Here is a 13,897-nt window from a genome sequence, read left to right as displayed (position 1 = left end):
CTTATATCGCGCATATTCCGTGGGTACAGTTCTAGGCGCTCTGCAGTGATGCCGTGTGAGATGACATTTTATACGGCCAGTAGATTGCAGCCATTTCGGCGCATAGTTACCTTTCACGGCCTATTATTCCAAGTCACACGGGTATAGGTAGACAATTATTAACTGTGCCTAAGCAATTTTGCCAGGAAAGACCCTTTTGTCAATCGTGGGATCTTTAACGTGCACACCCAACGTAGTGTACACGGGGGGAGGTTCGGACACCGAAGAGAGTCTGCACACAAAGTTGACTCTGTGAAATAAATTTCCGCCGAACCTGGGATCGAACTCACGCTGACAGCGGCCAACTGAACACAAATCCAGCGCGCTACCAACTGAGCTATATCCCCTTCTATGCACTGGTGTTTTGTTAGAAACACCAAATATCATTTGTTGGGGCACATGAGTTTAGGTTAGTACACATGTTTGCTTTAAAAACACAGAAAATAATAATTTATTATAACACTTAGTTATTTCAGATTTAGATGGAATTGAAAAAAGCGTCGAAGTTACTTTCGTTTCAATAAACGCTTCAGGGAGAATGAATTCTCTAAAGTTCTAACGTGCACACTTTACAGCAACAGCATTATTTTGTATGTTGTATTATAACTTACTTAATTGAGAAATTGATCTTTCAAAAATACCAATGATCGGCGATAAACACAGACGATTTTGTGATCTCACTTGGTTTCGTTTCCTTCTGTAATGTACGCAAAGCACACTAACTGACAACACGCACTCGACCCCACCCACTTGTCAATGTGTTGTGATGACGTAGATGCTCGAGAACCTTCCATTTTTTGACTCACATGCGTAGCAAAAGTGAGTCTATGTACTCACCCGAGTCGTCCGTCCGTCCGTCCGGAAAACTTTAACGTTGGATATTTCTTGGACACTATTCAGTCTATCAGTACCAAATTTGGCAAGATGGTGTATGATGACAAGGCCCCAAAAAACATACATAGCATCTTGACCTTGCTTCAAGGTCAAGGTCGCAGGGGCCATAAATGTTGCCTAAAAAACAGCTATTTTTCACATTTTTCCCATTTTCTCTGAAGTTTTTGAGATTGAATACCTCACCTATATATGATATATAGGGCAAAGTAAGCCCCATCTTTTGATACCAGTTTGGTTTACCTTGCTTCAAGGTCAAGGTCACAGGAGCTCTTCAAAGTTGGATTGTATACATATTTTGAAGTGACCTTGACCCTGAACTATGGAAGATAACTGTTTCAAACTTAAAAATTATGTGGGGCACATGTTATGCTTTCATCATGAGACACATTTGGTCACATATGATCAAGGTCAAGGTCACTTTGACCCTTATGAAATGTGACCAAAATAAGGTAGTGAACCACTAAAAGTGACCATATCTCATGGTAGAAAGAGCCAATAAGCACCATTGTACTTCCTATGTCTTGAATTACGAGACAGCTGTGTGTTGCATGACCTTGGATGACCTTGACCTTGGGTCAAGGTCACATGTATTTTGGTAGAAAAAATGTGTAAAGCATGTGAGTCGTATGGGCTTTGCCCTTCTTGTTTTGTCTTTGGAATAATCTGATTGAAAACAGGTCTTTTGTATGTGGACAAACCTGTTTAAGTTTGATTATGTACACTTGTTGTCTCGCAGAGCTACGGCGTAGCTTCGCATGTCAAAACTTGCGAAGCGAAGTAGGGCTCAAAGTACTTCGCCATAGCTGCGGGATTTCGTACAAAGACTTTGCGAAGCTTCACCAAGTCCACTTCGTGCTCAACAAAGGACGAGCTTTAGAGTAGGAGAAGAGCCAAAAGTGTAGGTTTTATACTCTGTCAATCTTATTTTTTTTCTTAATTCAGCATGGTTTGGTGTAGGAGTTTAGTTTGTGCATTATGTGATTCAAGTTACGTTATCATTTACCATTTTGTTAACACATCGTTTAAGACCTGAGAAGTATGGAAAATCCTGGGGTGTTTGAGAATCCCATGATGTCTAAAGACACCTTTCCATGCACATGTTTTCACTTGTATACCCTTTCATTGTCCTAAGTGTTTAAGAAAAATAGTGTTGTCAACAGATCTTCCAAGATGGGAAACTGGCTTTCGCGTCCAACAAAAATACATACATTCCCACAGCACAGCCAGGATGTTCCTCCAGACACTACCAGAACATGTGTCCATACTGTGCGAGTATCAACTGCTCAAGCCACAATAGCGCAGGTGAGGCTATCACTATTGTTTTATGATACTATAACATTTTCATTGGTCTCACAAAAGCATACATTTGTTAAACAATAGAAACCTGAAACCCTTTCAGCCAGATTTTCCACAGCAAATATATCCCATCCTTACAATTATGTAGCTTCAGAGAGAAACCTACGATGTAACTGCATGGTGTGCGCTGGTGGGCTTTAACATGTAAAGCGTCCGCCAGATAACAAATGACGAAATATAAAAACAGAAAATATAAATGAACCTGTTGTGTTGCCTTCCACCCGTTCTGCGTTTTCAATTACCTAGATTGTGTGTAACATTGAAGAGTAACGTATGTGCAGCTGCAAGGTTGACAAATGTTGCATGTTTACGACTAGCAAACAAACCACTGGGTCATCAATTCTTCAAAAGTATATTTTTGTCTAAAGCTACAGCTATAGTATCTCATGACTTCATGACATACTAATGCGTATGCAATCAAGAGGAAATTTAATTTATAAGACCACTCCTAAAAGTGGGTTATCCAGGGGTGAATCAGAATTACACTCGTTCTAGGACGTTCAGCAACTCTGACATAAAATCTGAAGCAAACTGAAAATAATCTCAATTTATTTCGACTGCAAAAATAACTTGTTTCGTTACATGTATTGTTAAAGTAATCTGGTATAGTCCTACGTTACTTACCCAATTTGGGTTGACAAGTGAATCTTACAGGAAAAAAATTACATGTGTCTAAAGAGCAGGCATTCGGCTTGATAACAAGTTTGAAAAGAACAATACACATTCTCTTGCCTGTATTTATCACACTTTTCCTGTTCTTAACGCCGGACTGTAGCAGTCCAAGATTTTCTTTCCAAAGAGGTTATATGCTCTTCTTGGACGGCAATGGAGAGTGTATTTTGTGTCTGGTTTTTACATTTAGTCAAGTTTTGACTAAATGTTTTAACATAGAGGGGGAATCGAGACGAGGGTCGTGGTGTATGTGTGTGTATGTGTGAGTGTGTGTGTGTGTGTGTGTGTGTGTCTGTGTGTGTGTGTGTGTCTGTGTGTGTGTGTGTGTGTCTGTGCGCGTGTGTGTGTAGAGCGATTCAGAGTAAACTACTCGACCGATCTTTATGAAATTTTACATGAGAGTTCCTGGGCATGATATCCCCAGACATTATCCCCGAGTACGCAGTAGGAGGGTCCAGCAGACTTTAATTGTGTGTCTGTCTGTGTATCTGTGTGTCTGTCTCGACTTAACAGCTTATTGCTGGGAAACTACTGGGCGCAGTTCGTTCAAAAGTTGATACACTAACTTGATAATAGGTCCGATTGATCGTATTAAAACTTCATAATGTTACCTGGGACCTAAATGCGAAATAAATCACAAAAACGACTCTTAACGGTGGGAGGTTTGGCGGTGGGAGGCAGTTCGGCAAAAAGAACAGCCAGTCACTGGGCGGCCTGAGCCCATATATACGCTGCGTGTGCCACTGAGTTCGCGTGCTGCGCGACCTAATTTTATGAACGAGCGAAAGTCAGCACTGTAGGCAAAGGGAAGCCAGCCAGTCTTTTTTCTCTCGCGCGGTGTGTGTGTGTGTTCATTTTGTGCACATGTGTTAGTGTTACTGTTTGTGTGTGTGTGTGTATGTGTGTGTGTGTGTGTGTTTGTGTGTGTGCGTGTGCGCGTGCATGAGTCTGTACTCGTGTGTGTGTGTGTGTGTGTGTATGTAAGAGAGAGAGAGAGGGAGAGAGAGAGAGAGAGAGCGACACTGGGCGAAAAGTCACGTTTTGGCACTATAACGTGGCATATAACATGAAACATGAAGTTAATCAACTGAATTTTGTGGCATTATACCTGTGCGATTCACATCAAGTTAGAAAAACTGCCGTAACGCAATAAAATCCCTGGGATTTTAGCGCGGTGCAAAACACAGTAAAACATCGAGTTTTGGTGTCTGCGTTTTGGACGTTTTCGCTACATTAACGCACGGCGATTCACGTCGTGTTAAACGCGTTTCAGCAGTGCGCAAAACACCACGAAACCTGTGGAGTTACGATAAGTTTTTCTGGTTTCTAAAACTTGATGTTAGAGTGTTGTTTTGATGGATTATTCTGCGTTTTCATCAGCCTGGTGCCGAACCTGCAGAATCAGACGATTATCGGCTCCCTCTCTCTGCATTTTTCATTTAAGCAATGTATTGTATGTAAATTGATGATATGTTCTTACTTTCATTTCTATTATAATCATGTAGCAGTAGTTTGTTTTCTTTACTTGCTTATTCTTTAGCAATTTTAGACTAGTCCCTCTTTAGGGCGAGGGCCAGATGTAAAAAAAGCAGATCACTGCTTACTCTATTACCCTCGTAAAATAAAGAATTGTTCTTGTTCTTGTTCTTGTTCTCTAGTTTCTCTCTCAGCACGGTCACACACACACACACACACACACACACACACACACACACACACACACACACACACTGCACATACATCATACACACACACACTGCACATACATCATACACACACACACCGTCACACACATTCACACTGTCACTGCACACACACATGCACACACACACATGCACACACACACACACACACACTCACACACACTGTGACTGACACTGACTGACCGTCACACACACACACACACACACGGGCACACAGTGACACACATACACACCCCTTGAACTGACACACACACACACGCACACACAACTGAACACACACACACTGATCATCAGTTTATAAATGTGAAAAAAGTGCAGTGCACAAACATTTTTGGGGGTATCTCTTATTTTCTCTATAATTATGAGCCTTGTCACAGGACAGTGTACACGAGAGACTGCATTGCCCGTGCGTTGAGCAGAGAAAGTAGGTCATTCTCAGCTGACTATTTAGCGCGGTCAGATTTTAGTTTTCTTCTATATTCCTTTCCACTTTTGCTGGGGTACTGGCCGAGTTAATCGTTTTCCCATGTGTGTGGGACCTGTAAGGAATTCGAAGCGGCAACGGACCACAGATAGGTCTTTGTTCTACTCCCCCCCCCCCCCCCCCCCTCCCCGAAACATCCGTCCGAGATGGTGGCTACTGACTGGACTTGCAACTTTCTCAACTTGTACAGTACGAACTGCAGTGACTCGAATTTGAGTTTTGGGATTTCTCTTGCTCTACCTTTTCTGATAATGTTTTACTTAGCTCGTGTTTAGATGCAATACATACTGTCTCTTTACATTTAGTCAAGTTTTGACTAAATGTTTTAACATAGAGGGGGAATCGAGACGAGTGTCGTGGTGTGTGTGTGTGTGTGTGTGTGTGTGAACTCAGAACTCAGAACTCAGAACTCATTTAATTGTCATAAAAACACAGTAAAGGGTTTATCAGACACGAAGTGGATATTTGTAAAGACAAGAAGAAATATCGTCCATGGAGCAGTGATTACAACATTGTTATGTATCTGTAGTTATGTCATTATTGCGTATAATCATGCAGTTGTATACAAATTCAGCAAGTTGTTGCTGTGTGCGTGTGCATGTGTGTGTGTAGAGCGATTCAGACCAAACTACTGAACCGATCTTTATGAAATTTTACATGAGAGTTCCTGGGTATGATATCCCCGGACGTTTTGTTTTTTTCGATAAATACCTTTGATGACGTCATATCCGGCTTTTTGTAAAAGTTGAGGCGGCACTGTCACACCCTCATTTTTCAATCAAATTAATTGAAATTTTAGTCAAGCAATCTTCGACAAAGGCCGGCCTTCGGTATTGCATTTCAGCTTGGTGGCTTGAAAATTAATTAATGACTTTGGCCATTAAAAATCTGAAAATTGTAAAAAAAATAATTGTTTTATAAAACGATCCAAATTTACGTTCATCTTATTCTTCATCATTGTCTGATTAAAAAAACCATATATAAATATGTTATATTTGGATTAAAAACAAGCTCTGAAAATTAAAAATATAAAAATTATGATCAAAATTACATTTTTTAAATCATCTTTCATCTTATTCCTTGTCGGTTCCTGATTCCAAAAACATAGAGATATGATATGTGTGAATTAAAAACACGCTCAGAAAGTTAAAACGAAGAGAGGTGCAGAAAAGCGTGCTATCCTTCTTAGCGCAACTACTACCCCGCTCTTCTTGTCAATTCCACTGCCTTTGCCACGAGCGGTGGACTGACGACGTACGATGCTACGAATATACGGTCTTGCTGAAAAATTGCATTGCGTTCAGTTTCATTCTGTGAGTTCGACAGCTTGACTAAATGTTGTATTTTCGCCATACGCGACTTGTTTTGTTTTAGGATCGATTTTGATAATGATTGAGAAAGGAGAATAGCCGGTGTTAGTTTTACAGTCGGTTTTATGAAGTTTGAGTAAAGAAGTGCGTGGTTTTTACCCTCCTTTTCGTTTTCCTTCCCCTTCTTTAGTTTGCTATTATTATGCTATATTTTCCTGCTTCTACACACACACACACACACACACACACACACACACACACACACACACACACACACACACACACACACACACACACACACACACACACACACACACACACACACAAATCGAATCTAAAACTAAAGAGCCGAAATGGCTGCACTCTAACTCATCTTTGATCTCCCAAAAAACAAATCAATCAATCATTCACACATGGATCAGAGGCAGTGATATGGCTGACAGAGAAGCAAAAGAGGCTGTTACAGATCAAGCAGCATTTCATGACATAAAATTAACTAAGACGGGAGCAAAACACAAAATGGCCAAAGTTATCTGGCGTCACTGGGAAACAGAATTAAAAATAGAAGGCAATGCTCATGGTTGGCTTATTCTGCCCCGACAAACAAAACAAAACAGGCCTTCACTCCCCACCTCCCTCCTTTAAATTACGTCGCAGCAATCGCACGGATGGATGCGCTCACAAGTGCTTTCCCCGTCTCTGTGAATGTGAAAAGTTTATATTTTTTTACACCTCTTTGACCGCTGCCAATCACTCCAACAAGACTTCCGCAACCTACACACCACAGGAGCTCCTGTGCTACACACCCTTGTCAACGAACACAAACTGAAACCCCATGAGTTGTTTTTTTTTAGATAAACATTGCACGCTTCAATGGAAGCTAGCATACACCCTGTGTCTCTCAATATATAAGGCTGAAATAGGATATCTGTTTTAAAAACCCTGATCTCTGTTCCTCCTTCCCACCCCTCAATACTCTCTCACGCCGAGCTTTTTCTTCTTCATTGTATTATTTTTCCAGTTATGTATTTACTTACCTATTCAGCCACAAATATAACAATATTCCACATAAAAAATATAAAAAAATAAGCCTACAAAACCGCTCCAGTCCAACCATATTCCGCGTACACAATCTTCACTTCCATCCCCATTTTGAAACATCGCAACAGACTTCCAGATATGATTATAACACGACCATATGTGTTCTCTGGTTGCATGTTTGTTCAGTGTCTTGTCCCCACATAAAGCATATTAACTCTACCTGTCCTAAAGCCAGTTGCAGTTCTAAGAGGACGTTAAAACTAGTTATCATCATCACACACACACACACACACACACACACACACACACACACACACACACACACACACACACACACACACACACACACACACACACACACACACACACACACACACACACACACACACACACACACATATATATATATATATATGAAAAATCCCATGTATGTTTTATGATTGTTGTTTTGGTCTGAATACAATTTGGAATCTTACTACACTCATAGACCTATATTAATACAGGTCCCTGCTACAGTACTCTTGTTGATTTTACATTTAAGTTGTTGTCAGAAGTATTTTGTTCGTCGGTTCGTGTCTGGTGCGTGTGGTTTGAATGCCGCCCTGACAAAATTAATGTCTTTTAAAAACACATTCACGGTAACATCTTCGACGCAGACACAGACAGTTAGGAAGGGCTCCTAATATGGACCACTTTTTGTTTCATGCTGATAACTAGCTTGTTTTCTTGCGAAGAAGTTTTATTTTGTGTTTGGTAGTCCTTCTCTCTTAGGTTGGCCGTTAGGCCTAATTAGAGTGAAATAGCTTTGATAGACATTCAGCAAAAATTAAATACATACAAAATCACAAATGGTACATATTAGGAGCCTGGGCGCCTAATATGGACCAGTGAAGCGGCCTTCACGAATCACTGTAAAAAAAAAGCCCCCTATACTTCAAAATAGCATGATACAACTTAGTGTACAAGTCAGACTAATTCAAATAATGCTTTAGATTGATCTGTTTCGGGTTGATGAGAGCATTATTTGAAGAACACCAGGAAACTAAAGAAGCTTATCAAAAACAGAGTGAAAATAAGTAAAATTATCAACTTGCACGAAAAGAAGACTTTTTGTTATTTTTTTTTAAACTGATCTCGAGGGCTAGTAATAGGTTATTTCCAGCAAGCTTCTTAATGAATTAATGAAAAAAGCCTTTAGCTTCTTTTTCTTCGATTTGTTGAAGGTGGTCCATATTTTAGGGGACTCGCACATACTTTGAGATTTTGCTATTGATTTTTTGTTTGAAGTAGAAACTTGGGGTCAACACTGCTAAAATGTAACAAATGCGGCCTTAGCTGTCATAGCAATTTTTGTGTGAAAGCTTTGGCTGTGAACAGAAACGAGTCCGTTTTAGGCAGCACATTTAGAGTGAACGCTGCCAAAAGTGAAAAAAAGAGAAAAAGCCTAACAGTTTTGAGATTTGTGTTTCTGCAACTGTTTTGACATGTGCAAGTTATCCAGAGAGGGTGAATACAGCGATGACTTTGTCCGCACGTCGCTGGGCATATCAGCGCAGTTCAACGTTGCCAGAGACCAAAGAAGCGCTTTACTCAGGTCGCAGCGCGCGGCGGCTCACTGGAGGAATGTTTGAAAACTATCTGTGCTCGACTGCCAGCAGACCACAGGCACATTACACCCACTAAAGTTTGGACTTGTACTGGCAGAGAGCGAATGCAAATTCTTGTAGGCATACACAGACGCAACATAGCATATACAGACAATAACACCCACAACACTTCAACAGCATATGAAAGGAATAACAAGTCGCGTAAGGCGAAAATACAACATTTAGTCAAGTAGCTGTCGAACTCACAGAATGAAACTGAACGCAATGCCATTTTTCAGCAAGACCGTATACTCGTAGCATCGTCAGTCCACCTCTCATGGCAAAGGCAGTGAAATTGACAAGAAGAGCGGGGTAGTAGTTGCGCTAAGAAGGATAGCACGCTTTTCTGTACCTCTCTTTGTTTTAACTTTCTGAGCGTGTTTTTAATCCAAACATATCATATCTATATGTTTTTGGAATCAGGAACCGACAAGGAATAAGATGAAAGTGTTTTTAAATTGATTTCGACAATTTAATTTTGATAATAATTTTTATATATTTAATTTTCAGAGCTTGATTTTAATCCAAATATAACATATTTATATGTTTTTGGAATCAGAAAATGATGGAAAATAACATGAACGTAAATTTGGATCGTTTTATAAATTTTTATTTTTTTTTACAATTTTCAGATTTTTAATGACCAAAGTCATTATTAATTTTTAAGCCACCAAGCTGAAATGCAATACCGAAGTCCGGGCTTCGTCGAAGATTATTTGACCAAAATTTCAACCAATTTGGTTGAAAAATGAGAGCGTGACAGTGCCGCCTCAACTTTCACGAAAAGCCGGATATGACGTCATAAAAGACATTAATAAAAAATTAAAATAAAAAACGTATGGGGATTTCATACCCAGGAACTCTCATGTCAAATTTCATAAAGATCGGTCCAGTAGTTTAGTCTGAATCACTCTACACACACACAGAGACAGACACACACACACACACACACACACACACACGCGCACGCACGCACATACACCACGACCCTCGTCTCGATTCCCCCTCTACGTTAAAACATTTAGTCAAAACTTGACTAAATGTAAAAATAAATCCGCAAATCGCGCACAATACACCAGTTAGAAAAACAAGGAGTACCAAAGCGGCGTGCAGAAACTAAACTGACTCAGAGACTGAGAAGAAACATTTATCACACGATGTGGATAGCAAACATTAAAATAAAACAGATAAGTCAAGCAAAAAATAAACACAAATATCGAAAACACAATAAGCAAAGGTAAAGAAAACAAGTCGCGTAAGGCGAAAATACAACATTAATTTTAGTCAAGTAGCTGTCGAACTCACAGAATGAAACTGAACGCAATGTAACGCAGCAAGACCGCATTCTCGTAGCATCGTCAGTCACCCGCTCACGGCAAAGACAGTGAAATTGACAAGAAGAGCGGGGTAGCAGTTGCGCTCAGAAGGATAGCACGCTTTTCTGTACCTCTCTTTGTTTTAAATTTCTGAGCGTGTTTTTAATCCAAACATATCATATCTATATGTTTTTGGAATCAGGAACCGACAAGGAATAAGATGAAAGTGTTTTTAAATTGATTTCGAAAATGTAATTTTCATATTAATTTTTATATATTTAATTTTCAGAGCTTGTTTTTAATCCAAATATAACATATTTATATGTTTTTGGAATCAGCAAATGATGGAGAATAAGATGAATGTAAATTTGGATCGTTTTTAAAAAAAAATATTTTTTTTTACAATTTTCAGATTTTTAATGACCAAAGTCATTAATTAATTTTTAAGCCACCAAGCTGAAATGCAATACCGAAGTCCGGGCTTCGTCGAACATTACTTGATCAAAATTTCAACCAATTTGGTTGAAAAATGAGGGCGTGACAGTGCCGCCTCAACTTTCACGAAAAGCCGGATATGACGTCATCAAAGACAGTTATCAAAAAAATGAATAACGTATGGGGATATCATACCCAGGAACTCTCATGTCAAATTTCATAAAGATCGGTCCAGTAGTTTAGTCTGAATCGCTCTACACACACACAGAGACAGACACACACACACACACACACGCACATACACCACGACCCTCGTCTCGATTCCCCCCTCTACGTTAAAACATTTAGTCAAAACTTGACTAAATGTAACAAAAAGATATGCCTGCCGACAGTCAGTGTGTGAGTGCGTGGTTTGTGCGTCAGCGGGGTGTGTGTGTGTGTGTGTGTGTGTGTGTGTGTGCGCGTGCATGCGTGCGTAGGCTACGTTCTTGCGTGTGTGCGTTCGAATGAGAAAGAAGAGAGAGAGAGGATTGAAGAATGAGGTCACGCTCTCTGTCACATGAATACATATATACACACACTGAAGGCTACCTCGGACACGAACACTTGCCAACAACTGTGGTTGGACATGCTTTTGAAATGGAATATTTTTTCGACATGATTTCTGGACATACGAATCCCGCTGTGTTGCCTACTGATGTTGCGAATGATGAAGGTTTTGAGTTGACTGACCTTGAGGATGTATTGCATCAGGCGTTTATCGTCTCAAATTATATCCTTGCTACTTTTCAGGACGGTCAACTAATAATAATAATAATAATACGAATATTTATAACGCGCACATATCTCACCAACAGGCGACTCAAGGCGCACATACACTCATTCACACACACGGAGACTTAAAGTCACTAGCACACACACACCATCAACCATTAAAATATGTACCTGTAGTTATTCAGGGTGGGATGGGGTGGGCAGTGTAGAATGCATGGATTATTTGGAAAAAAGGAATGTCTTAAGTGCAGATTTGAATGATTCGAGGGACTGTTGTTGACGGAGGGGGAGAGGTAGTGTGTTCCATTGGCTAGGTGCTTGGAAAGAAAATGAGCATTCATGGTAACTTGGATAGTCAAAGTTTTTATTTGTTTGATTCCCATCAAAGAAACAGAAATGGTAACCATTCTTCAAATGGCGCTGCAGTTTTGATGTCATCAAGTTAATTCCTTTGCAGAATTGATTGATTTTCTCAAAAGCCATTATCAATGTGTTTATCAATTAACACCTGTTCATTTCTGTCCAACTGCAATGCAAACTCAATGTGGAGGAAACAAGGATTCATTACAAACAAGTCATCCCTGTACATCAACAGATTTATGTACCTCAATCAATACTGCTGGTATGAGTGACAGGAATCTAAAAGAAACAAGTCGCGTAAGGTGAAAATACAATATTTAGTCAAGTAGCTGTCGAACTCACAGAATGAAAGTGAACGCAACGCAACGCAGCAAGACCGTATACTCGTAGCATCGTCACTCCACCGCCCGTGGCAAAGGCAGTGCACGTGGAATTGACAAGAAGAGCGGGGTATTCGTTGCGCTGAGAAGGATAGCACGCTTTTCTGTACCTCTCTTCGTTTTAACTTTCTGAGCGTGTTTTTAATCCAAACATATCATATCTATATATTTTTGGAATCAGGAACCGACAAGGAATAAGATGAAAGTGTTTTTAAATTGATTTCGAAAAAAAAATTTTGATAATAATTTTTATATATTTAATTTTCAGAGCTTGTTTTTAATCCGAATATAACATATTTATATGTTTTTGGAATCAGCAAATGATGGAGAATAAGATAAACGTACATTTGGATCGTTTTATAAATTTTTATTTTTTTTTACAATTTTCAGATTTTTAATGACCAAAGTCATTAATTAATTTTTAAGCCACCAAGCTGAAATGCAATACCGAACCCCGGGCTTCGTCGAAGAGTACTTGACCAAAATTTCAACCAATTTGGTTGAAAAATGAGGGCGTGACAGTGCCGCCTCAACTTTCACGAAAAGCCGGATATGACGTCATCAAAGACATTTATCAAAAAAATGAAAAACACTTTCGGGGATTTCATACCCAGGAACTCTCATGTCAAATTTCATAAAGATCGGTCCAGTAGTTTAGTCTGAATCGCTCTACACACACACACACACACACACACACACACACACACACACGCACACACACACACACGCACGCACATACACCACGACCCTCGTTTCGATTCCCCCTCGATGTTAAAATATTTAGTCAAAACTTGACTAAATATAAAAACAACCAAACGCAAATCTACTACTACTTCTACGACTCGTTTGAATGTAAAACAGAAATGTAACACTGTCTGTGACAATGACGGTTCTACGATTCGTTTGAATGACGGTATAGATCGAACCTTAACCCACAACTACGAAAATTTGTGTCAGACTTTTTTGAACAGGAAAATATGCCTCTGTTCAACAGTAACCAACACATGGAAGATGTTTTTGAAACTTACAGAAATGTAACACTAGCCTATCTGTGACAATGTTGCTTTTGAATTGAACCCACATTTGTTGAACAGGAGAGAATGTTCCTGTTCAACAGTGCCCAAAACACTGAATCTGACGTTTTTGAATCTTTTCTGTCATCTAACTGAATCTGACGTTTTTGAATCTTTTCTGTCATCTAACCCAATTGCTCATGACTTCATCGATCTTGAACATGCCTACTTTTCAAAGAAAGACAGACAAAGCGAAATCTGCATGTTAGCCATCTGCCTGAAATGGTCAATGCACTTTTGTAAAATTGTCACAGCTGTTATATGCACTTTTGTGAAATGGTCAGTGCTGTTGTGCACTTATGCAAAACTTGGTGCTGTGCTGTTAACATTTGAACAAAATGCATTTTGTTCAAATGTTTAGTGCAACTTGCTACTATATAATCGCTGTATGCGCTTTGTGGTAATAATGCACTT

The 13,897-nt window shown here is 39.6% G+C and overlaps 1 protein-coding gene across 1 annotated transcript in view; it reads left to right on the top strand.

Moving 5' to 3' along the window:
* Positions 1-13,897, top strand: part of LOC138946571 (mucin-like protein) — a 154,066-nt gene that overhangs the window by 21,458 nt on the left and 118,711 nt on the right. Inside the window, exon 2 of the mRNA XM_070318014.1 lies at positions 2,094-2,235. Coding sequence (XP_070174115.1) covers positions 2,094-2,235 — 142 coding nt within the window. The remainder of the gene's footprint in view (positions 1-2,093; positions 2,236-13,897) is intronic.

Source organism: Littorina saxatilis, linkage group LG14 (genome assembly GCF_037325665.1).
Source record: "Littorina saxatilis isolate snail1 linkage group LG14, US_GU_Lsax_2.0, whole genome shotgun sequence".
NCBI classification, from domain to species: Eukaryota; Metazoa; Mollusca; class Gastropoda; order Littorinimorpha; family Littorinidae; genus Littorina; species Littorina saxatilis.
The sequence above is the reverse complement of the archived record's forward strand: the minus strand, read 5'-3'. Positions and strand labels throughout refer to the sequence as shown.